The 21805-nt window shown below is 33.4% G+C and overlaps 2 protein-coding genes across 9 annotated transcripts in view; one reads left to right on the top strand and one right to left on the bottom strand.

Annotated features, from left to right (window-relative positions):
• Positions 1–238: 238 nt before the first annotated feature.
• LOC133175940 (enolase-phosphatase E1-like) lies at positions 239–6747 on the bottom strand. The gene is made up of 6 exons (XM_061311098.1): positions 6552–6747; positions 5409–5510; positions 4728–4921; positions 2280–2412; positions 1785–1908; positions 239–1510 (listed from the first exon to the last, which is right to left on the bottom strand). The coding sequence occupies exons 1-6, from the start codon at positions 6663–6665 to the stop codon at positions 1248–1250; spliced, it is 930 nt and encodes a 309-aa protein (XP_061167082.1). The 5' UTR covers positions 6666–6747; the 3' UTR covers positions 239–1247.
• Positions 6748–6974: 227 nt separating this feature from the next.
• Positions 6975–21805, top strand: part of LOC133175894 (ribosome-binding protein 1-like) — a 22290-nt gene continuing 7459 nt past the window's right edge. For 5 of the 8 annotated variants that reach the window (XM_061311087.1, XM_061311054.1, XM_061311034.1 and 2 more), the window contains exons 1-22: positions 6976–8122; positions 9822–9964; positions 10184–10256; positions 10531–10790; positions 11243–11280; positions 11466–11640; positions 11843–12046; positions 12764–12868; positions 13953–14119; positions 14316–14427; positions 14746–14841; positions 15748–15840; positions 16093–16170; positions 16309–16389; positions 16478–16573; positions 16759–16851; positions 17012–17107; positions 17375–17467; positions 18013–18072; positions 19438–19521; positions 19835–19900; positions 21689–21805. The exon at positions 21689–21805 is cut by the window's right edge and continues 51 nt beyond it. In XM_061311087.1, coding sequence (XP_061167071.1) covers positions 7468–8122; positions 9822–9964; positions 10184–10256; positions 10531–10790; positions 11243–11280; positions 11466–11640; positions 11843–12046; positions 12764–12868; positions 13953–14119; positions 14316–14427; positions 14746–14841; positions 15748–15840; positions 16093–16170; positions 16309–16389; positions 16478–16573; positions 16759–16851; positions 17012–17107; positions 17375–17467; positions 18013–18072; positions 19438–19521; positions 19835–19900; positions 21689–21805 — 2985 coding nt within the window. In that variant the 5' untranslated portion in view covers positions 6976–7467. Of the gene's footprint in view, positions 8123–9821; positions 9965–10183; positions 10257–10530; positions 10791–11242; positions 11281–11465; positions 11641–11842; positions 12047–12763; positions 12869–13952; positions 14120–14315; positions 14428–14745; positions 14842–15747; positions 15841–16092; positions 16171–16308; positions 16390–16477; positions 16574–16758; positions 16852–17011; positions 17108–17374; positions 17468–18012; positions 18073–19437; positions 19522–19834; positions 19901–21688 lie in introns of all 8 variants that reach the window. The other 3 variants (XM_061311062.1, XM_061311078.1, XM_061311070.1) reach the window with 3 other exon arrangements.

Here is a 21805-nt window from a genome sequence, read left to right as displayed (position 1 = left end):
AAGAACCACCTCAGGATTTTCTACAAGCAAATTACCAATTTAAATTTGTCAGTTTCTTACCTAGATTCAGAAATACATTTGTGCTGCCCAAGGGCACCGGTTAATAGTTACCTAAGATAAGCCATATGGCTTAAGGAATAAATAAACAAACAAAGAGAGGTAAACTCCCTTAATCCCCCTCCCCATTTCAAATTTCGTGGCATTGTATCTAGAGCATAATCAAATTAATGAATAAAGATTTCTATAATCTACAATTATTTATTCTGATAAAATGGGTGGGAAACATTGCTGTAATTGATATGAGATTTAAAATATTCTGTAAAAATGATTTCATTGCAACATTTCTTTTCATTAATAAAGTACTAATTACATGTAATAAAAGTAGTCAAAAGTTAAGCACATTATCAAAATTTGCCATTTAATATCTGTATAAAAAAGTAAAAGCAAAATAAATTGTACAGCAAATTTTCCAAAACTAAAAAAAATTATAATGAACTAACAAAATCTGATATATTGGTATCCAGACAATACAAAACAACTCACTCATCTACTTTTTAATTCCACATGATCATATTATCTGCTTGGATTTAGCAGTAATATGTTCAGAGACAATTTACATTTTCATTCATTTGTGATTTGCTTTACATTTCATATGAAAGGTACACATGTGAACATGGTTTTGTCGATTTTTGCATGTATTAACAATTAACACAGTTGCTTTTAACACATAAATTATAAAAGCATTTAATTCTTACAACATTTAATATAACACGTCTCATTGCTGCCTTTTCACATATAAACCACAGTACTTTGGATAACTAGTAACACATTGAAACTTTACTTGTTTACCATATACTTAACAAAGCAATGAAATGACAATAAATCAAAGATGAATAGAACTTCATCATTCATTCTATCAACTGTACACCATTTTTCAGGTAAATGTAGTACTAGAAAAAAGAAAAATTGGTTTTACAATCATATCTGACTATTCCATAAAGACAAAATTGTAACACCCCTCTTTTCACCTCTTTTAATAACTGACATGTACACACTGTGCTTCACACATGAACACTTGTCTTAAAGGAATAGCCCGATTAAACAGCAGCATTTGGCCCTGAGGAGGACACAGTCATTCTACAAATTTACAATACACACACACTTCTACACATCTGAAGGAGTGGGAACCTGACACGTATCTCTGTTTGCACTTGCCCATGTATAGTGACCATCAGACCAGTCATTGCCTAAGCGTCATCTTCATCATCGTCGTCCTCATCCTCTGGCTCCTCCTCCTCCTCCCCGAGATCCTCCTCCTCCTCTTCATCATCATCCACCTCGCCATTGTCTTCACCTTCTAAACGTTTATAGTCCTCATCATCATCACCAAACAATTCTCCGAACGACTCGATGACCAGGAAGTTCTGGAAGTGTTCCTCCGTCAACTCTTCGTTTCCGTCACGCGCCACTAATGCACTTCTGAGTCCTGCTTGAGTGGCTGCTGTGGCCTCTGAAGAATAAGATAAACTCATGAATAAGAAGTTTTACAATTTCTTTTTCTAACAAAAAAGTTCACTTTATCCCATCTTTAGAAAGTCTTTCAATATTAAACCAGGTATTGGTATTAGTGGGTTGTGCCACTGTCAGGGGGTTGCAGTTTGTACCATGTTACCTAGTGGCTTATATAAACACATACATGCAGTCAAGTATATATGGTTCTCAGTATATGAAATCAATGCATTGTTATCTACATTTTCTAATTTGATCAGAAAAACTCTCCATACCATCTGGCATGTCTGTTAGGAACAAGATCTCCTCTGGATTTACATCAATTTTCTCTGCTATCTTTTTATAACTGGCCGAGTCCTTTTTACTACCAATTGTTGTGTCAAAAAAATCTGTAAAGAGCTGAAAAGGGAAAAAAATGCTTTCAGAAGAAAAACATCACAGGATCCCACTAGCCACTGATCAACAGCTTAATCAGCTATATCTGAGCAGAATAATACTGTCTTAGACAAATAATGAAGAAAACATGAACTGTTTTTAAAAATCTATCACAAGTAAACAATTTTCATCTGAAATTTATCTACTATAGATAAATATTTTTATGACATACTTTGTCATAATACTGATATGTTTGTCATTCTTACACTCTCCTTAATTCACCATTTGACCACAGAGACAACCTATACAATTGCATTTTTGAGATGCAGAATTGCTGGCCTTTACAGCCTAAATTCCCTGTAATAAAGATCCCCTTGTGGACCCCATAATCTTACCTCTAGTAGGTCCCCCTCCTCTGTGTTCCCAAACAACAGTTTCTGGGCCTCGACACTCCCCGAGGAGTACACATAAACATTGATCCCCTCTTCTACAATCTGTTGTAAGGCTGGACCCACATCTTCAAACAGTCTAAAATGTAAAAAAAAAAAAATAATTCAATCTACAGAAACATATGAATGTCACCAGAAGAAAAAAATTCCTGTACATAATGGAAAAAAACTATATGCATGCACAGGGGTTCAAAATTTTGTCCATCATCTTACCCAGGGACTAACTTTTTACAGGGGAAACCCACAGAAATCTAAGCAATGTTTTTGATCTCTGTTTTTTAAAGCAGCCATTTTCATCCATATGGGAAAAAAAATATACACTGACATTTTACAAACATTTGGGAAATATATCTTTTTCTCATAATACTTGTTGCATTTTCAAATAATTTTTATCATTTCAGATTTTTTTTTTTTTTTTTTATATTAAATTACGTATTCATTCAATAATACATGTATGTAAAGCTATGGAAGTGGGAAGTCACTTTTGAAAGTGAGGAAGTTGTGTATGAAAGTACAAGGTCACATTTAATACTATAAACAAGTGGCGACAGTGGCCCATGGACCACATCACTCACATGTGCCATCTTTCTTTTCTGGTTATATACGAATTTGTCATTTTATAAATGTAATCCTTTATTTTGGTCATGAAATAAATGTCTTTGATTTCAAACATTTTATTTGTATATAAAACAGTATAACACAGCTTGATCACAAGTTGTCAAATTATCTAATTGTTCATGTGGATGTTGATGAATTTCTTTGAAAAATTCAGTTTGCAAGATTTTGGCACACTTTTTTTTAACCTCAGGGACCATTACTGGAACAAAACTGATTCAAATCTACACAGAAAGGCTTGCATATTCATTTGACTAGTTATAGCCGTTCTGTTCCTTATAGTTTAAAAATATTTTTTAAAGATATATTTTCTTTACTTTTGATATATTGTGTAAAAATTTGACAAGTCAATATCTGACCCTTGGGACATGAATTAAAAAATCTTGAATTGCAGTATCTGGTATGCTGCATACTTGAATTCACAATTTGACCAATTGTTCTGCAGTTGTGGTGAAGCTTCCCCCTTTATATTCCAATGACACCTCCTCCCCTGCACCACCATTATGGCTTGCCAAATTCTCTATGCCAGGATTTGAGATTAAATCTACAGTACAGTGTACATGGGGCTGTTTGCATAATGACTAATTGTGGTAATATTGCTCTTGACAGAATGATTCTTAAAGATTTTCTCTTTTCTAGCACACTTTTTCTTGAAGTTAAAAAATTATTAAATGCTATTTACACAGTTTCCTAATTCTCTCCTTGAAAACCCTGAATATATCCCCTTCTCCCATAGACATTTAGTTTCAACATGCAATTTTAGTTTGAACTGGTCAAATTGTTCTGCAGTAATTAAAGTATATATAAAAATGCAAAGTTTACAGACATCATAAAAGAGACATATATCTGACATACAGTCAGAGGTGATGCTGAAATCTGTCATTTTGAAAATGACAATTACTAGTCATAAAATTAATCTTTTATTATGACTAAAACTCATCATTTGTAAGAAAATGATGAAAGAGTCACAAAAATTTTGAGTGTTTCTAGAATACTAAGTTACCTTTCTTTAAAAAATGTTAGATCCACCAACCAAAAAAAGGAAAGAAAACATTGTAAACAAACTTCAATTCTCAAATATAGTTGACTACAATACTTATTATGTTGACAGTGACAAATTCACAAGCAAAAAGAGGAGTGGAAAAGTTATTTGTCAATTTATTTACACAGAATAGTAAAGAATGACTATATTTCATCTTTTGACCAAACAGAGGGTCCGGACGCACTGAAATATCTGCCTTGTTTCACGTGGCACACTAATTTTTTATTGTTTAAATTTATTGTCAAGACATTTCTCTACACGTACGTATATTGCAAGATGGTGTACTATATGTTATTATCGGGTTAAAAGCCATGTGAAAGTAGCGAATTAGTTCTACCTTAAAAATTTGACACTTTAAAATAACAACTTTCACCTTCTTAGTTCTATGTTGATGTTCTAAGGCGGATGGTCAGCAGAAATTAGTGACCCGGATGAAATGAAACTTGTGTAAACACTCTTCTTTCAGAGTTAAATTCGAAACTTGCTTATATAAAACTGGGGTAGAAGAATAAAGTGGAAAATAAAATTATGACGATAGTTAGTCATAATATTGAAAAAAATGACAAAAAACGTAGTTACCATGGTTAGTAAACATGACAATTATCCAATCATTTTCAGAATGACGGATATCAGTTTCACCTCTGACTGTCTACCATTACAAATGCCCACCTGAGCCCTTAGCTCAGACGAGGTTAAAAGGGGGTAAGACAGTAGACATCAGAGAGTGATAAACTTACTCAGCCTTAATTTTCCCCGTCTTGTACCCCTCCCTCCAGATGTGCCCCTGCAGTTGTTTGAGAGCTGTGGTCTTCCTGTCTGAGTCCATCTGCCATTTGACATTTGCTACCACTGCCTTAATGATCTCTTCTTTTGAGCCTTCCTTAGGAATTTCTATCACTCCTTCCTGATCATCAGCCTTTTCTTTTATAGCCTTAAAATTTATAAGCCATATACTTGTTAAAAAGCAGCTATAGTTTTTATCCTTTAAAGGTACATGTACATAATCAAAATACTTGTTTCTTGATTTGTATTTTTTTTTTCATCACAAACACAACAGCGAAATGAAAAAATGAAAAATTCTGACATCAAATCTATTTCAAAACAAGAGATGTTTGTGAAACACTTATGCCTCCCCCCCACCCCCAATAATAATTGGAATTTTTTAAGTCCAAGAGGCATAACTCTGTAAAAATTGCTTGATCGTACCCAAAACAGAACTTGACCAACATATTCTTATGATAAATCTGTATACCAAATTTCACTTAAGTATGTGCAACCTCTGTGAAGAAAATGAACTGAAACTTGTTGGACCGACCGGCCTAATGACAGACAGCAGCAAAGCAATATGCCCTCCCTTCTTCAAAGGGGGGCATAACTAATTAATAAAAATAATTTGATTGGCTTAATGATTTTCTTACCAGCTCTTGAAGTGCAGCAATGTCTGCTTTGGTTTCATCTTCATCATATCTCTTAGTCAGAAAGCTCTCCAGATTTTCTTCTACATACGGGAAAAGTGTTTCCTGTAAGAGAAATTTAAGGAGAATTCATCAGTTATAAGTCATTATCAAATACCATGCATGTACTTATTTTGGCTTACTCAAAACTTGGCTCAGAAATATAGGACAGGAATAATTAATGCAATCAATAATAAGTATGTACTAAGTATGTAATTTAATTATTATAGCGACATATGTGTTATATTTATAAGTACAAGAATGTATAGAAATTAACTTAAACACCCAGCCCACTGTGCCTTAATGTCACTGTTTGACAAAAGGTAATAGTATGCACATGACAAAGAATTCTAGTCAATATTTACAGTTCACAACTTATATATACAAATAATATATGTGTGCTTTTAATATCTGAATTCTTAATCTAAAAATTATGATTTCTCTGATCGATAAATTAGCATACAAACAAACTTGATAAATTAGTACATGGAGGGGGGTGGGGGGGTGGGGGGTGTTAATATTAAAGTTGCTTTAATAGCATTATGCATTACCATCAAGGCCTGTTCAACAGAGCGAACGTTCGCGAGCGCTCGCCAAAATTCCTTATCTTTCCAACAGAAATGTTCGCAAGCGCTCGCGAACGTTCGCTCTGCTGAACAGGCCTCTGTTTTTTATTTTATAATTTATACAGTTAAAATTAGAAAATCCCATAAAAATTTTAGATCAGGAAATTTAAAATTAGGAGAGATCCATTATTTAAGTATTTCTCCCAAATACATGCCCAAATTTCTTAAAGACTACCGTCTTCTAATCTGAACTGTTGCAATGTCGGTGCTGTAAATAATTTTGATCTGTACTGTACTACATAGTCATGCTATAAACGATTTAAGATTTTTAGTATGCGCCATTTAAGATATTCAGCTTCCACTTGACAATGGAATATGCGTGACATCCATACTTAGTTATGATCATTATGAATCCTAAAATTAATAAGAACATGACATTACCATCGGCATGTATTCGTTGCTGATGCACAAGCCGGAAGAAGCATGTCGCATAAGAGTAATACATTTAAGCACGCATACCCAAAGTTCATCGATTTCGTACCTTGACAAATCCTATAGGCGTTGTCGTTCCTTCTATGTCTACAATTAGAGCCTTAACCCCTTCTAATAATGATGGTTCGGCTTCATCTAACGTCCTCTTTTGCTGGCCTTCCATTTTCTTGTCGGAGACCTACCAACGCTATCTCAACAAAGAAATGGCACAGTTAAAACAGGTGCGCGTTTTGTCGCCAGCAGAGGGCGTTTTACACTGCCTCGCTTTCAAATCAACGTTAAGGATTTTATACAGAGGATATTTTATTTGCAACACGATTGCATATAGAAACAAATGACAATTCATATCATTTTATGAACAAATTAGTGTAGCATAGATGTATTGAATGATATTTCTCACAGACAGAGAAATGTTCTCCGTAGCAGACGAATATTTAGAGAATGCATATTAACCAATCAAAAACTTCGACACATCTCTGAAGTTAGTTCGGTGTGCCACCATTGATGGAAGGCTACGGAAGGGAGAACAGTGAAAAAGTGTCTGCTAAAATAATGTCAAAAGGCTTCTGAGAAGAAATATTTCATTTAATATTTGTGTGATTATTAGTACACTTTTAAGGAAGATTTTATTTGGTGAATTTTGATTGATATTATTTTCGAGAAAGGAAAAAACTGGAAACCGGCTAGTCGTGTTCCCGGTCTTGACACTGCAACTTGCCGACGTGGACGATAAGCGTGTAAGGTTTCGATGGATAGACAGAAAACAGACAGTTTTCTCTGAGTTTAACGTCACGGCATAAGTTTTTACTTCATTATTTGTGTAATATTTCGGATAATTTTAAGTTTATTAGTTAATAACTTGTTCTACGTAATTAAAAAGGGGCGTGGTGTTTGTTCATGCACTTGTTCTCAATCAGGTGTTTCATTCTGCATTGCCCCCTTCTACCTCAGAACTGAATATAAACATGGATCCGCATGTGGTTTTAATAGGAGTGACAGTTTTCATAGTGTCAGCAATTTTAATTTATTTGATATCTGTCTTCGGTATAAAAGAGAAGTCATATGAAGAAGCTATAGCTGAGCAGAAGAAGAGGTTTGAAGAGGAGCAGGAGAAGGCACGAAGAGACAAGAAAGCAGGGAAGGAGAAAAAGGAAAAGAAAGGGGGTAAAACAAAGAAAGACAAACCGAAAGAGAAAGTAGATGAAGTCCCAAAGGAGACTAAGGAAGTCCCAAAGGAACATAAGATGGTCAATTTGGAAATTGAGGCAGAGATCATTGAACCTATTGATGTACCACTGGAGACGTCCAAGTCACTCCCAAACCTGAAGCAGAGGAAGCATCCATCAAAATCTATTTTAGCCAATAAGGATGAAAAACCACTGATAGCCAAGGAAACAGTGGAAGTTCCACATTTTAAGCCACCCCCAAAAGATGAACTGGATTTAAAACATAAACATGAAAGAGAGGGCAAGAGGAAAGATAGCAAGACAGAGAAGCCAGAAAGTCCAAAGTCTGGTAAGAAACAGAAGCCAGTAGAAGAGGATTTTGTTGTGGAACATGTGTCAAAGGTCACAGCTGCTGCAACAGAAAGCAAACAAAAGAGATCAAAGCTTGTCCAAGGTAAGCATTGTCTATATTTAGTGGCGAAAATTTATTCAGACCAATAGACAAAAATAAGCCAGATTTATCTTGATCAATTGATCTTCAACCTTAGGGAAATATATGGATTTATTTAAAGTTATTTTATTGTGGTAAAACCACTTGGAAAATAGAAAGATTCATGAAATCTGTCAATCATTAGCTATTTTTATTTTAAAATTATCATTAACTTGTCTGCCTTAGCACCAGTTGCATACATGTATTAAAGTTACTACTTCATCAAAAAGGTAACAATATCAAATAACAAATTTAAATGAAAAAACACTGTATTGGGTTATTTGACCTAAATAATTCAAGAGGTAAATTACGAAATGCATCATTTAACATCCAGTTTTGCACCATGGGTGTTTTACGTGACTTTTATTCATATTTTTAGTTCATTTAAGACCTTTGAAATGAAGTGCTTATATTTCTATTTTAACTAATATTAACTTATTTATAATTGTAGTATGAAATATCATGTTTTTCTTAAATACCAGTTGTCATATTTGATTGTTATAAATTAATGGATATATAAATATGAATAATTTATAAATACTTTCCAGAAATATGAATGCTTTATTTTCCTCCATACTAAGTGGAAACCTTAATTCTTTATAGATTTTTTTGTAATTAAATTATAAATTAAATGCCTAATATTTTCCAAGGTAACATGTGCAGAGATTTTCCACTCAGTTTTGGGAATGGGGCCCAGGCCCTTGGAATTGAGAATTTAACAACATTTATCCCTTTTGGGGAAATTTTATTGAAATAAATGATTTTTTTTCAAGAAATAAACACTTATGATCAATAAAATTGATCTTTTATTTAGTATTCAGAACTATAAATCAGGGAATAGATCAATTGTTATAGCCAGGTTTCTTAAAATTTTGGTCATTTCATTCAGATTTCCAAATTTGGCCATGTTTGTTAACTTTGATGAGTTTTTGTGCATTCAAAGATTGAACATATGCAGTTCATTTTTGGGAAAAGGGGGGGGGGGGTTGCAATTGGGAATGGGGCCTATATTTGGTCCTACATGGGGCAGTGGAAAATCCCTGATGTAGGTTTTTTTTTGTTTTAAATCTTGATGATGTTTTTTATCATGCTGTTAGAATCCATTTATTGACAGAATCATTTTTTCATCTGTGTTACTAGATGATGTTATAAATAATAAATATGCTGACAACAAAGCAGATGGGGCAGCTATAGTTAGCTTTCTGTGTTAAGTCATGAATAGATTTCAGCAAGTCATTAAGTAGATTTACTTTGGTAGTACATGTATTTACTTCATGTGCTGTTATCAAGTCTTAGAGCAGCTTTAGACAAATACCAACGTACTAAATTCCTGTCTGCCCACATGCCTCAGTCTGTTAACTTTTCAGGATGGTCGAAATTTTTGTTTCTTGTCATTTATTTATTCATTTTATTTTTTTGCACATATTTTTAAAGACAGCAAAATTTTTCATCCATTTTAAAAAATTTTTACATTGAAATCTTAAAAGCAATTGGGAAAATATACTTCTGTTAATTTTTTTTTTTTTTTTTGGGGGGGGGGGGGGATGACTCTCTTTCCTTAACGTAAGCCGCCTCTATTCAGCTGAAATTTTGGGTCATGAAGAACTGGTTGTTGAGGAACTAAGTTAGGCTTATTCATTTGAGCTTACTTGTGCTGTTGCAGAACCATTGATTGATGCCTCCGACCTGATAATGTCTGTAAGAACAGCACAGCTAGGGGACCAGGATACCCAGACCCTTATTGATATCCTCCTTAACAAGCAAGGAGGGGGAGGAGGGGGAAGTATCTCCACAGAGTGGAACAAGGTAATTCTACATAATCAGACAATTCTGAACTGATTATATTATTATGAAAGTATGAAAACTCAACAGTGCAATTTTATTATTGTTTGTCCATTGTGTGTAAAACTAAGAGTTATTTCCCTTGATAAAAAAAAAATTGAAATTATGAAAATGATTTTTACGAACAGACCCCTATTCATTCTGAAATTAGATTTAATTATATATAAACATATATATTCACAGAAAAGTCAGAAGGGGGATCCTATTGTTTTGTTGAGGAGGCAGTTGGAGGAGAAAGAGAGGGCTCTTCAGGAAGGTATTGTAAATTGATTAATATTTACATCACCTTTTTATTTGCCATTTTCATCTACGACTACATGAATTAATTTTTGCAAATGAAGAAACCCACATAAATACGCAACTCAGGAAATGGTTCCCAGCAGGAAATATTATTGAGTAGATGAAAATTCTGAGACTCGTTAATATTTCTCTCACACAAATAAAGCAGTTTTGTATGAAATTAAAAATTGTATTTTTCTTGTGCTGAAACTCTATGTGAGAAAATTTAATAAACAAGCTAAATATTACAGAGCAAAACCTTGCCATGTCTAATGCAAACAAAATTAAGGAAATTCGACAAGAGTTGGCCCATGAGAAGACTCGATTCACAAACTTGGAACAGCAGTACCAGGAGAAGATAACGGCCCAGACCCAGGAAATTCAAGCACTTCATGCCCGTATGCAGTCAACACACGAGAGTCACCTGATAGAGAACAGCAGGATGCAGGCTCACATCAACAAACTAGAGCAACAGGCCCAGAACCAGGGCCAACTACAGCAGTTAAAGGAGGTAGGGTCTCAAGTCTCAGGGTAGGGGCCCAAGTCTCAGGGTAAGGTCTCAAGTCTCAGGGTAGGGGCCCAAGCCTCAGGTTAGGATCTCAAGTCTCAGGGTAGGGGGCCAAGTCTCACTGGGCTGTTTTGTCTGAAGTAGGAGGTAGTTTATTGTTGAATGACCATAAACATATTTTCTGCTAATTTTTGTAATCAGTTTATCAAATTGATGTCATTGTAATGTTTATATATATGTATTTGTGTTTTATTGACACATGAAATGCAATTTTTTTTCAGAAGGATTTATTATATTTGAAAGAGTTTAAAGATATTACATTTAATACTTCAGGTGTCCTGAGTATGATAAGGCTGAACTACATAAATTTTTGTAACTGAGGAAACTGAGACTTAGATGATAGCACATTTCACCACTTCAGTTAGTCTTAAATACATTTCTATTAATATTTGTAGGAAAACAGAAAGCTAAAGGAGTCATATGAGAAAATAAAGTGAGTAATAAAATTATATATTCATATGTACATGTATTGTTTCATGATATGCTGTAGAGTTTTCAAATTATACTTTTTTCTGTTCAGCATAATATAAAAGTATAATTGAGTAGATTTATTTTGGGGGAGGAATGGGGATGGGGATTGAACTTTATTTATACATTTTTTTTCCTTTGACACTACAGAGCTGAAGCAATCCCACCTGCAGAATTTAACAGCCTTCGTCAGAAAGTTTCTATCATGGAAAATGAATTGTCTAACAATGTGATCAAGCTTAACTCGGCAGAGAAGGCCAAAAATGCTGCAATGTCTAAATGTTCCAAGCTGGAGGAAGAGATTAAAAAACTCAAAGGAACAGAGGTAGGAAGCTGTACCCTTGTGTAGAGTATTGTACTGTTTTGTACCTGATTTTTTATCCAACAAAAGAAAAGATGATTTTATAAAGTTAAATTAAAAAAAAAAAAATTGCACCAGTGCATTCATGGTAAAAGAATGTGAGGAATTCGACTTCTTTCCCTGTACAAAAGTTGTGATACACATGTATGAACATCTTGTAATTCAGAGTGACTCGGAGGGAATGTGGACCAAGAGGTTGGAGGAGGTCAATCAACAGCTGCGTAAGAGTGAGAATGAGAAGAAGACACTGGCTGATAGACTCAAGACAGCCGAGAAGGACTGTGCCGGGGTCAAGGCCAGACTGCAGGAACTCGAGAAGGCCTTAAATGGAAATGATGCCAGCTCTAAGGAATTGGAAGAAAAACTCAAGGTACCTTGTATTTATGTTTATTTTATAAGTAAGACAGAGTTAGAGATAGTTCATCATTATTGGCTAATGTGAAGCACAGAATCATTCCTTGATCAATTAATACCTATTCTTTTTAAATTTTCCATTGGTTTCTGATAAAATGCTTATGATACAAAAAAAAAATTATTAAAAATGCATGCTTATTATTGTCCTTCAGTAAATACAAAATAGGTTTGTTTTAATCACTTTTTTGGTTTCTCATTATAAATGCAGTGTTTACTATTCTGCAAACTTTGGCTTCCAAAAGATATAAAATCAGGGGTAGACAAATAGAATTTTTCAGTACTTGCCATCGGACAGGTTACCATTGTAAAATTACTTGTCCTACCAAAAATATGCTTGTCCCACTTTTTTCTCAAATGACACAAAATTAAAGCATTATCATAAACATTTAAGACCAACCTAGACCCAAAATCACTTAACTCTCGCACGGAGAAATTTAGCAGGAAATTTCCAATTCTAGGGAAACTTCTTAATGTGTGCAGTGCATATTCTTATTAAACTTAAAATTTTAAATACATGTCAACGTATATACATGTGCATGTACATATATATATTTCTCTGTATCAGTTAAATGAAAACAAAGAAATTATATTATGGAAACCACTCCTGAATGTTGATTGAGTGTATGATTGCTTAAACTCAGTTGTATTATGAAGAGTAATGAATGTCTTGTAGACAACTGAGACAGCCAAGGCTTCTGTTGAGTCCTCGCTAAAGACAACAGAGAAGAAGCTGCAAGAGATAGAGAACCAGAAAAATAACTTTCAACAGGAACTGGAGGTATGTAAAAAATTAAAAAAAAAATTTAGCATTTGAATCTAGAGGGATCTATCATTTTGGAAGAAAATAAAAAAAATTGTCTGCACATTTTTTTGTCCGGTTGATAACCTTTTAATAGAGAAACATTAGAAGTTCATACTTCATACAGAGATTGCTTTTGACCTGAAGATGTATATGTCGTGACCTAGACCCAAGATCATTTGTTAAGGGTAATGCTTTAATAAAATGTATGATTCCTGTCAAGGCCATATACATGTAGTATAATGAAGAAACATTGGAAGCTCATACTTGGCACAAAGATTGCATATGCCCTGACACAAAGATTGCATGTGCCCTGATGGAATGTCAAAACATTGAATCTAGGACATTTGAGTAATTTCAAGGTCATTGCAGACAAAGTGTGTAATTCATATCTGGTACACAACTTTGTAATGGAAAAACACTGGAAGCCCATACTTGGCACAAAGATTGCTTATGACCTCGTGATTTGTCATGACCTTGACTCAAGATCATTCCAACAAATGCAAGTTCACTGGAAAACTCCGATAATTTTGTGTTCAGTCCTTTACTTTCTAATGGAAAAACATAAGAAGTTCGTACTTGACACAAAGATTGCTTGTGATCTCAAGATGTATCCTGACCTTGACCCAAGGTCATTCCAGTAGGTTCAAAGAAATTGGCAGAAGAAGTGTAAAATTCTTGTTTAGTTCATAATTTTCAAATGAATTTATAGAGATATATATATATATAGAGATATATATATATATATATATATATATATATATATATATATATATATATATATATATATATATATATATATATATATATATATATATATATATATATATATATTCAGTTGATACTGCAAGTAAGGATTACTGTTGAACAGAGAGTACCTCATAACCTTGATTGAAGTTAATTTTGGCAAGTTCAAGGTCACTTTTAGTAAAATTATTATGGGCAATTTTTTTAAAACTTGTAAGGTGGGGGGGGGGGGGGGATTATCATTTTTTTGAGCTCACTCAGAGTACTTCTAGTTTTGCCTTGTGTCTATGTTTTAATGTTAAATCAAAATTTGTAGAACTTGAAGATGGAAAATAAGAAGCTGTTAGAGGAAGCTAAGGTTATTCGAGAGCGACCACTGGGTGATGGACAGGAAGCCCCTAAAGCCAAACCAAATGGTGACATTCTCAGTGAGGAGAAGGCTGTACAGGAATATAAAGATGCCATGGAGGAATACAAGAAAACGTAAATAATCATGACACATGGCATGAAATGTATTGGAAATTTTATAAAAAGATTTTTGCAATGCAATAATTCAGTACATTTCTAGATGGTATATTGTAAATACATTATTGTTTAACAAAATCTCAAAAATGAAAAAAAGAAGTTTACATGACATTATAAAGTATGATTATCTGAAGTTTAATGCATCATGTTGTAGGGTTGCAGAAAAAGATAAGACTATTCAAAGTTTACAGAGTGATGTTGATATCCAGAAAAAAGAGGCAGCAAAATTACTGGAACAGGTTGAAGCTCAGAAGAAAAAGAATAATGTAAGTATCAGGTTGTCACACAGTTGGGGCATGTAGCATGGTACCTCAAGCATTAAACAGAATGTTTACGACATACTAATTCTAGGGGAAATAACCCAAACTTGTGAAATCCATGAAAAAAAAATTGATAAGAATTTGAAAAAAATATTGATAAGAATTTGAAAATCTGGCCATCATGCTTATTGCCTGTTTTTAGCTTTGATCCTACATGGATCATGAAAGTAGGTCATTGATTGTTTTAAATAATTAAAATATAAAAAGAAATTCATTTTAAGTCAGTTAAAAATTGTGAAGGATGAAATCTTGGTATTAATGTAGGAATTGAGAGAAAAGAATTGGAAAGCTATGGATGCTTTAGAAAAGGCCGAAAAATCAGCCTCAGATAAAATTACACGTGTTGAAAAAGAAGTTAAGGTAAAGTCCGTTTATCAGCTTTTGAAGAATGCTAACATTAAGAGGCAGATTGATGTTGTCATATTGTCTGATTTACTTCATTATCTTTTAACATGTACCATGCTTTAAATGCTCTTCTTTTCTGCATGTAACAGCAAGTGAGTAAACAAATCTTTTTTTAAGGTGGTTATTAAAAAAAATTGAAGGATTTAAATATTTTCTTGCATGTTGGTTCAGTATGTAGAGGGATGATAAAGTTTTAAGGTCGACAAATGCTGGTGTATACTGTAAAATCACATATTTTTGTGGGGTAAAATTTTCGAGGTTTTAGGAAAGATATCGGTTTGTGGGGATTTGTTTCTGTAGTTAGAGAAGTGAGTAGTAGTTATATATATACATGTATATATGAAATTTTACATTTCGTGGTGGACATGAATTCGTGGATCTCTTCATACCTTGAAAACAACAAAAATTAAACCCTCGTGAAAATTAGTGATTTGACAGTATATAATTCATTAGATTTGATAAATATGCTGCATTTGATTTCCTTGATTTAATCTTCAGTGGCTAAGATATGTGTGCATGATCTGATGTAATTTCAATGAGTTATTTATTTTGTTAACTTGGTAATTACTATAGATGTATTTTTGCTTATTATGCTTTTTTTCTCCAAATTTCTGATTTACTCTTTGGATAACTTTTGTTCCAGAGTCATAATATAAAAATCAGTAGTTTTTATTTAGAACATTTCATTTAGAACAAAAAGTAAACAATATGGATTTTATTCTCAATTGCATGACATGTCTTGCTAAATTGAAGATTTTCATAAAAAAAGAAGAAAAAAATGAGATTTAATTAAAGCAATTTTATTAAGTATAAGTTACAAAATTTGTTAAAAGTATTATGAAGTCCTGTGTATTCTTTCAGGAGCAGAGCACAGTGGCGGTTACAGAGACAGAGAAATATGATAAAAATATACTACAGAGGTTGTTCCCCGAGATTTCTGTCAGTGATAAAATGGTGAGTTACTAGGCAAAACATTATATGGCAAGTATGATTTTAGAAAATGCAATTATTTTGTTCACAAAAGAGTGCAAAAACTGAAATATTAATTGAATGTAATTTAGCAACACAATACAGGCTCTCAGTTTTGCTGTATCTTGTTTTACTGGATTGAGCTAACATGTACAAGTATAAATTCTATGAACATTAAAAATTTTAACATTATGAAAAGGATTTATTAAAGCTTTTAATATTACTGTTTATTTTCAGAGTCACAAAGATTGGATGAACAGCTTTGAAAAGGAAGCTGCAGTTCAAATAAAGGCAGCCTTAGAGAAAAAAGATGATGTAAGGAAAATTTCCTTGAATCTGTCAGAGAAAATTTAAAGATTTTTCAAGTCCATTTTCTTAATTCTTTTACAAACTTTTCCTGAAGAATTAATTCTCAGAAATCTCTTGTATTTCGTTTTTAATGTCATTTAACAGAGTGCCAAATTAAAAGAATTAGAAGACAGCAAGAACTCATTGCAGATGCAAGTTACAGACCTAAAGAAAAAGGTTTCAGAAGTAAGAATTAAGATTAGCATTTAACTTGTTGAAAAATATATCATGGGGAATTGAAATTTTCTGATATTTGATGTGACCATTATTTCAGAGTGCCAAATTGGAAGCTAGAGTGAAAGAATTAGAGAGTCAGAATACACAACTACAGAAGCAATTAGGTGACAGCAAAACAGAGTCTTCTTCACAGGTAAACACTCAACAACCTCTTACTTCTACATATTTGAAATACCACATCTTTTTCCATTTTTGAGACCTGAAATCCTGTCCTACCTCTGTTGGTGGAGTGTTTATATCACCTTTTTGTAATGTCTGTCCACTATTTTCCTGCTAAATGATGCACTCACCTTTTACCTTTGTTTCTCTGTTCATAAGATTACAGCTGCACAGAATCTAGTTAAAGACTTACAAGAACAAGTTAAACAGCTAGAAAAAGAAAATAAGGAGTATAAGTCTAAACTGGACCAGGTTTGTTTCTGTTGTCAACACAAGTTCTGAAAAAATGAGTATCTTTTCTCTGTGTAGATATTGAAAGAATACATAGACATCAATAAATCTGTGAAAATATTGAAAGAATGTATTGACATCAGTGGGGGTGTTATATTCTAAATCTTGTTTCTATTTATAGAGCAGCAGCAATGACTCCCAGGTTCAGGAGCTTGAGGAGGCCAACAGGAAACTCCAGAAACAGGTGGAGGATTACTTAGCTGTTCTACAGACCACTGTAAGTACACAGCAAAGGATATCCCTATATTTTCATGTTGACACTCAAGCATAGTGTTTATAATTTCCAGGATTGAAGTCATTAGTATCACTATCTGCTTTGATTGCATTCCTTCAGTTTCAGAAATGCTGAACTTTTTACTTTTATATAAATGTACATATAAATTTTAAGTGTATTCCACACTGTTTCTCATTTGAATTTACTCAACATTAGAAAATAACTGAAATTTTTACATAAGTTTTGTGACACTGATGTGTTTGTCCACAGGAGACTAAACTGCAGCAGCTGGAGAACAGTGTAGAGGGGGAGGAGAGAAAGTGGCAGGATAAAGCAGAGGCCCTCACTGTAGAGTTAAAACAGGTCAGAGGTCAAATGTAGAGTTAAAACAGGTCAGATCTGTCCTTTTAATCATTATAGAGGTAAACTGGTTAGAGGTTTAATCTGTCTTAAAACAGGTCAGAGGTTAAATCTGTCCTCACTGTAGAATGAGTTAAAGAGGTCAGAGGTCATATTGGTCTTCTCTTTGTAGAGTTGAGGTTCATTGACCCTTTGAAAAGAGAGATAACTCTTGCTGAGATAAATTATTTTCATGTTAAAAGGCCATTTCTGTCAAATTTTGGATTGCAAAGTATGCTGAAATTGAGTGCATTATAAATATGAATTATATATCTTTTGGAAAATCATTAATGTTAAGCAAAATTTTGGTTGTGGGACAAATGATGAATTTTAAAACAGGTTAGAGGTCAAATCTGTCTAAAATCATATGAAAGAATTTGATCAATCAAAAAATAAATGAATAAAGAAATTAGAAATTAAATTTTGCTTTGGCTCATATCACATTTTATTAGCATGCTGAAAACTTTTCACACATACATGTAGATAATACAGAATTAATTACTTTTCAGGCAAAAGATGAAATTGCATCTTTGAAACAAGATGTAGATAAATACAAAAACAGTGAAGAGGTGAGTGATGTGTTTTGTGGATTTGAACAGTAATGCTGTGTTCTCTGTATGTGATTACCTAAAAAAAGTAAGATCCTCTCCTCTGTAAAACTCTTACTTCCTTCCAGATTTCTAGTGTACGTGTACTTATGTGTAACATAACCCTTCTGTTGTCTTGTAAATTGTTTTGTAGCATGTTTGGATATAGCAACCCTATGTAGTAAATGTCATCACTTTAATGTTATAAAACAAAAATGTCGTAAAACAATATACAAGGTTTTTTCAGTAGTTACAGTATATTCATGTGTTTATCTCAGTATGTACAGTAATTTGATCCAGGATGAAAACTATTCAGCAAATAAAGTGAAAGGAGTATTATGAATAATTGGCCAGGTTTATGTAGGACTTACCGAATACATGTAGTCATGTACATGTGAAATAGTCAAAATTAGGTGTACTCTCTGTACATAAGTATTTCATATATTCACATCCAACTCATTTGAGAAATCAAATAAAAGACATAGAAATTTAGATATATATACACTGTTTATGCACACAGCTGGGTTTGGGGGGTATATAACTCTGCACTCTGCTGTTCTAGGCGCTTACTGAGTTGGACTTTGCATATAGATGTCTTGAGAAAAGTCTGACCCAAATTTCTGATGAGGTATGCCCCAGAAATTATTATAAGGGGGAAAGAATTCTCACTTGGTTGAAATCTCATTGAACACCTTCCGGAGTAGCTTTTGTATTACACTGTATACCACAAAACATAAACCTGTGGGAGGCTGTTGCATGTTATGGCTTATATGGAATTTTACCAAGATTTTTCATTAGATTTCTAACATGGGTTGGTGCTGCATAAATTTTACAATTTATGTAACAAATATGTGTAAACATCAGTACGTGTAATACCAATCTAATTACAGTGTATTGTTTTACATTAATATATGTATTTCACAATTAACTAAAATACATGTACATGTAGGTTGAATTTTAACCATTAATATTTTAAGCAAGTTGTGATATGAATATGATATTTGCATATACAACTCTTTTGCATTGTGTTATTGGAATCTATATTCAGTAGCTTTCATTTAGCCTTTAATTGAAATACTATACAGATTACAAAATGTATGATGAGACTTTTGAGAAATAATAATAAAGCATGTTTGATTAATGTTGAGGATTTTACAGTTGAGCATGATATAGCCTTGAATTATTGGGTTTTATTAGTTATCTCCCTTGGCTGCTTAGTCCTTTGGTAAAAAATGAACAAAAACAGCAAACCTTGTTTAATATGAAGTTTGGTCTAGTATGGTAAATGTAGCTGAGAAATGTTTGTGTTAATTTGAAGTTAATTCACCAAAATCTAAATGTTTTCAGATGAAAGCCAAAGTTTTAACCTTAGAGGAACAATTGAAAATTTCAGAAGATAAATGTTCACAGCTTCAAGATGAAGTGAATGAGGTGAAGAGAGATAAATGTTGTACAGGAAAAATGATTCATATCAAGAAATAGAAATTTAAAAAGAAGAGAATTTACCACTTCAGTAAATGCATGTTTTATAGAACTGTCAATTCCCTGTCATATTCACAACCCAACCTTTCAGATATTAAATGCACTATATTTTCTTGGATAAGGGTTTTGTAGTGTTTATTTTTTCTTTATAATTGGCATGTTTTAGTATTTTGGCATGGAAATTATATAAGATAGAATAGTAATGATGAAATTTAATTAAGTGTACATGTATGTTCTCATTGGAACATGTAATTATTGACAGGCTGAAACACGAATCTCATCTCTACAGAGTTCAATACAGCAATCAAACACAGCTGACCTCACAAAGGTTTGTATTAATTATAAGTAGTGAATAGAAGTTTGTTATGATGTACATGTATTTTCAGCAAAAGATGAATAAATGTACAAGATGAACAAATACTGTACATGTAATTTTGAAATATTGCTTTTTATACCCCACGCAACAAGTTGCGTGAGGTATAATGTTTTTGACCCGTCCGTCAGTCAGTCAGTCAGTCAGTGTGTCAGTCAGTCAGTCAGTCCGTCAGTCCTGTTTTTTTGTCAGCGCAACTCCTCATAAACCGCTGCACAGAATTTCGTCAAACTTTGCAGGTATTTAGGACACAATGTGTAGATGTGCATATTACCAGGAAATTCCGATTCCTTTAATTTTTCTCGGAATTTCGGCACTTTTCAACTTAGATTTTTGGCCATATCTTGAATATGGAGATGAACAGTTTGTCAGCGCAACTCCTCATAAACCAATGCACAGAATTTGGTCAAACTTTGCAGATATTTAGCACACAATGTATAGATGTGCATATTACCAGGAAATTCCGATTCCTTTATATTTTCTGGGAATTTCGGCACTTTTCAACTTAGATTTTTGGCCATATCTTCAATATAAAGATGAACAGTTTGTCAGCACAACTCCTCTTAAACCGCTGCACAGAATTTGGTCAAACTTTGCAGATATTTAGCACACAATGTATAGATGTGCATATTACCAGGAAATTCCGATTCCTTTATATTTTCTGGGAATTTCAGCACTTTTCAACTTAGATTTTTGGCCATATCTTCAATATAAAGATGAACAGTTTGTCAGCACAACTCCTCTTAAACCGCTGCACAGAATTTGGTCAAACTTTGCAGATATTTAGTACACAGTGTGTAGATGTGCATATTACCAGGAAATTCTGATTCCATTATTTTTCTGGGAATTTCGGCACTTTTCAACTTAGGTTTTTGGCCATATCTTGAATATAGAGATGAACAGTTTGTCAGCACAACTCCTCTTAAACCGCTGCACAGAATTTGGACAAACTTTGTAGATATTTAGTACACAGTGTGTAGATGTGCATATTACCAGGAAATTCCGATTCCATTATTTTTGCCTTAAGAGTTTTGCCTTTTATTGAAGAAACTTTCCAGCTAGGTAATAAGAAACTCCACTGGAATCAGCTTTTTATAATGAAATTCTATGTGAAATATTTTATGACCTTAAAAGACCCCTATTGATTTTGAGATCAAAATATTAATGGTTTAACACAAACACACACTCACACACACACCATCTTCGATAGTTCTCTCCCCCCCCCCCCCCCCCCCCCCCCCCCTTCAAATTGGTGTGCTTTGCCTTAAATAATTTCATAAGTACAGTATATAAACAGATTCATATGAATGACTACATCATAATTTTGTTTCCATCAATTATTTAAATGTGTAAACTGTCATGTGTTGGACATGGACTTACACTCATTAACAAATCGAAATCACTGAGGAATTTAAATAACAGTTTGTCAGGATAATTCCGGCACTGAATTTCCTGAAACTTTGTAGGTATTTCAGAATAATGTATAGATTTGTATATTACCAAGAAATTTTGATTCCATTATTTATCTAGAAACTTCAGCCCAGTTAAATTTGTAACATACAAAGATTTGAATGTCCTTATATGCAAGAAGTTTTGATGTGATGATTTTTTGCAAGTAATGCCCCTTTTTTGAATTATACTGTGTATTTAAAATGCACTGTGCCATTCATTACGTGTTGCATTGTCGAGTTTTGGGGAAGCGTGGGGTATGTGAGCTTGCTCACTTTTTCTTTCATTTTCCAGGAATTACAGGACTTGAAGAGTCAGTTAGATGCTGAGATGAAGAAAAGTAAGGACCTTGCCTCACAGGTTGTTAGATTGAATGGCATTATCAAAACGGGACAAGACGCCATCCAGCAG

Source organism: Saccostrea echinata, unplaced genomic scaffold (genome assembly GCF_033153115.1).
Source record: "Saccostrea echinata isolate AGI-Se365-2 ecotype Australia unplaced genomic scaffold, CSIRO_AGI_Sech_v1 ptg000002l, whole genome shotgun sequence".
Lineage (NCBI taxonomy): Eukaryota > Metazoa > Mollusca > Bivalvia > Ostreida > Ostreidae > Saccostrea > Saccostrea echinata.
Note: the sequence above shows the minus strand (reverse complement) of the source record. Positions and strands in the feature narration are given on the sequence as shown.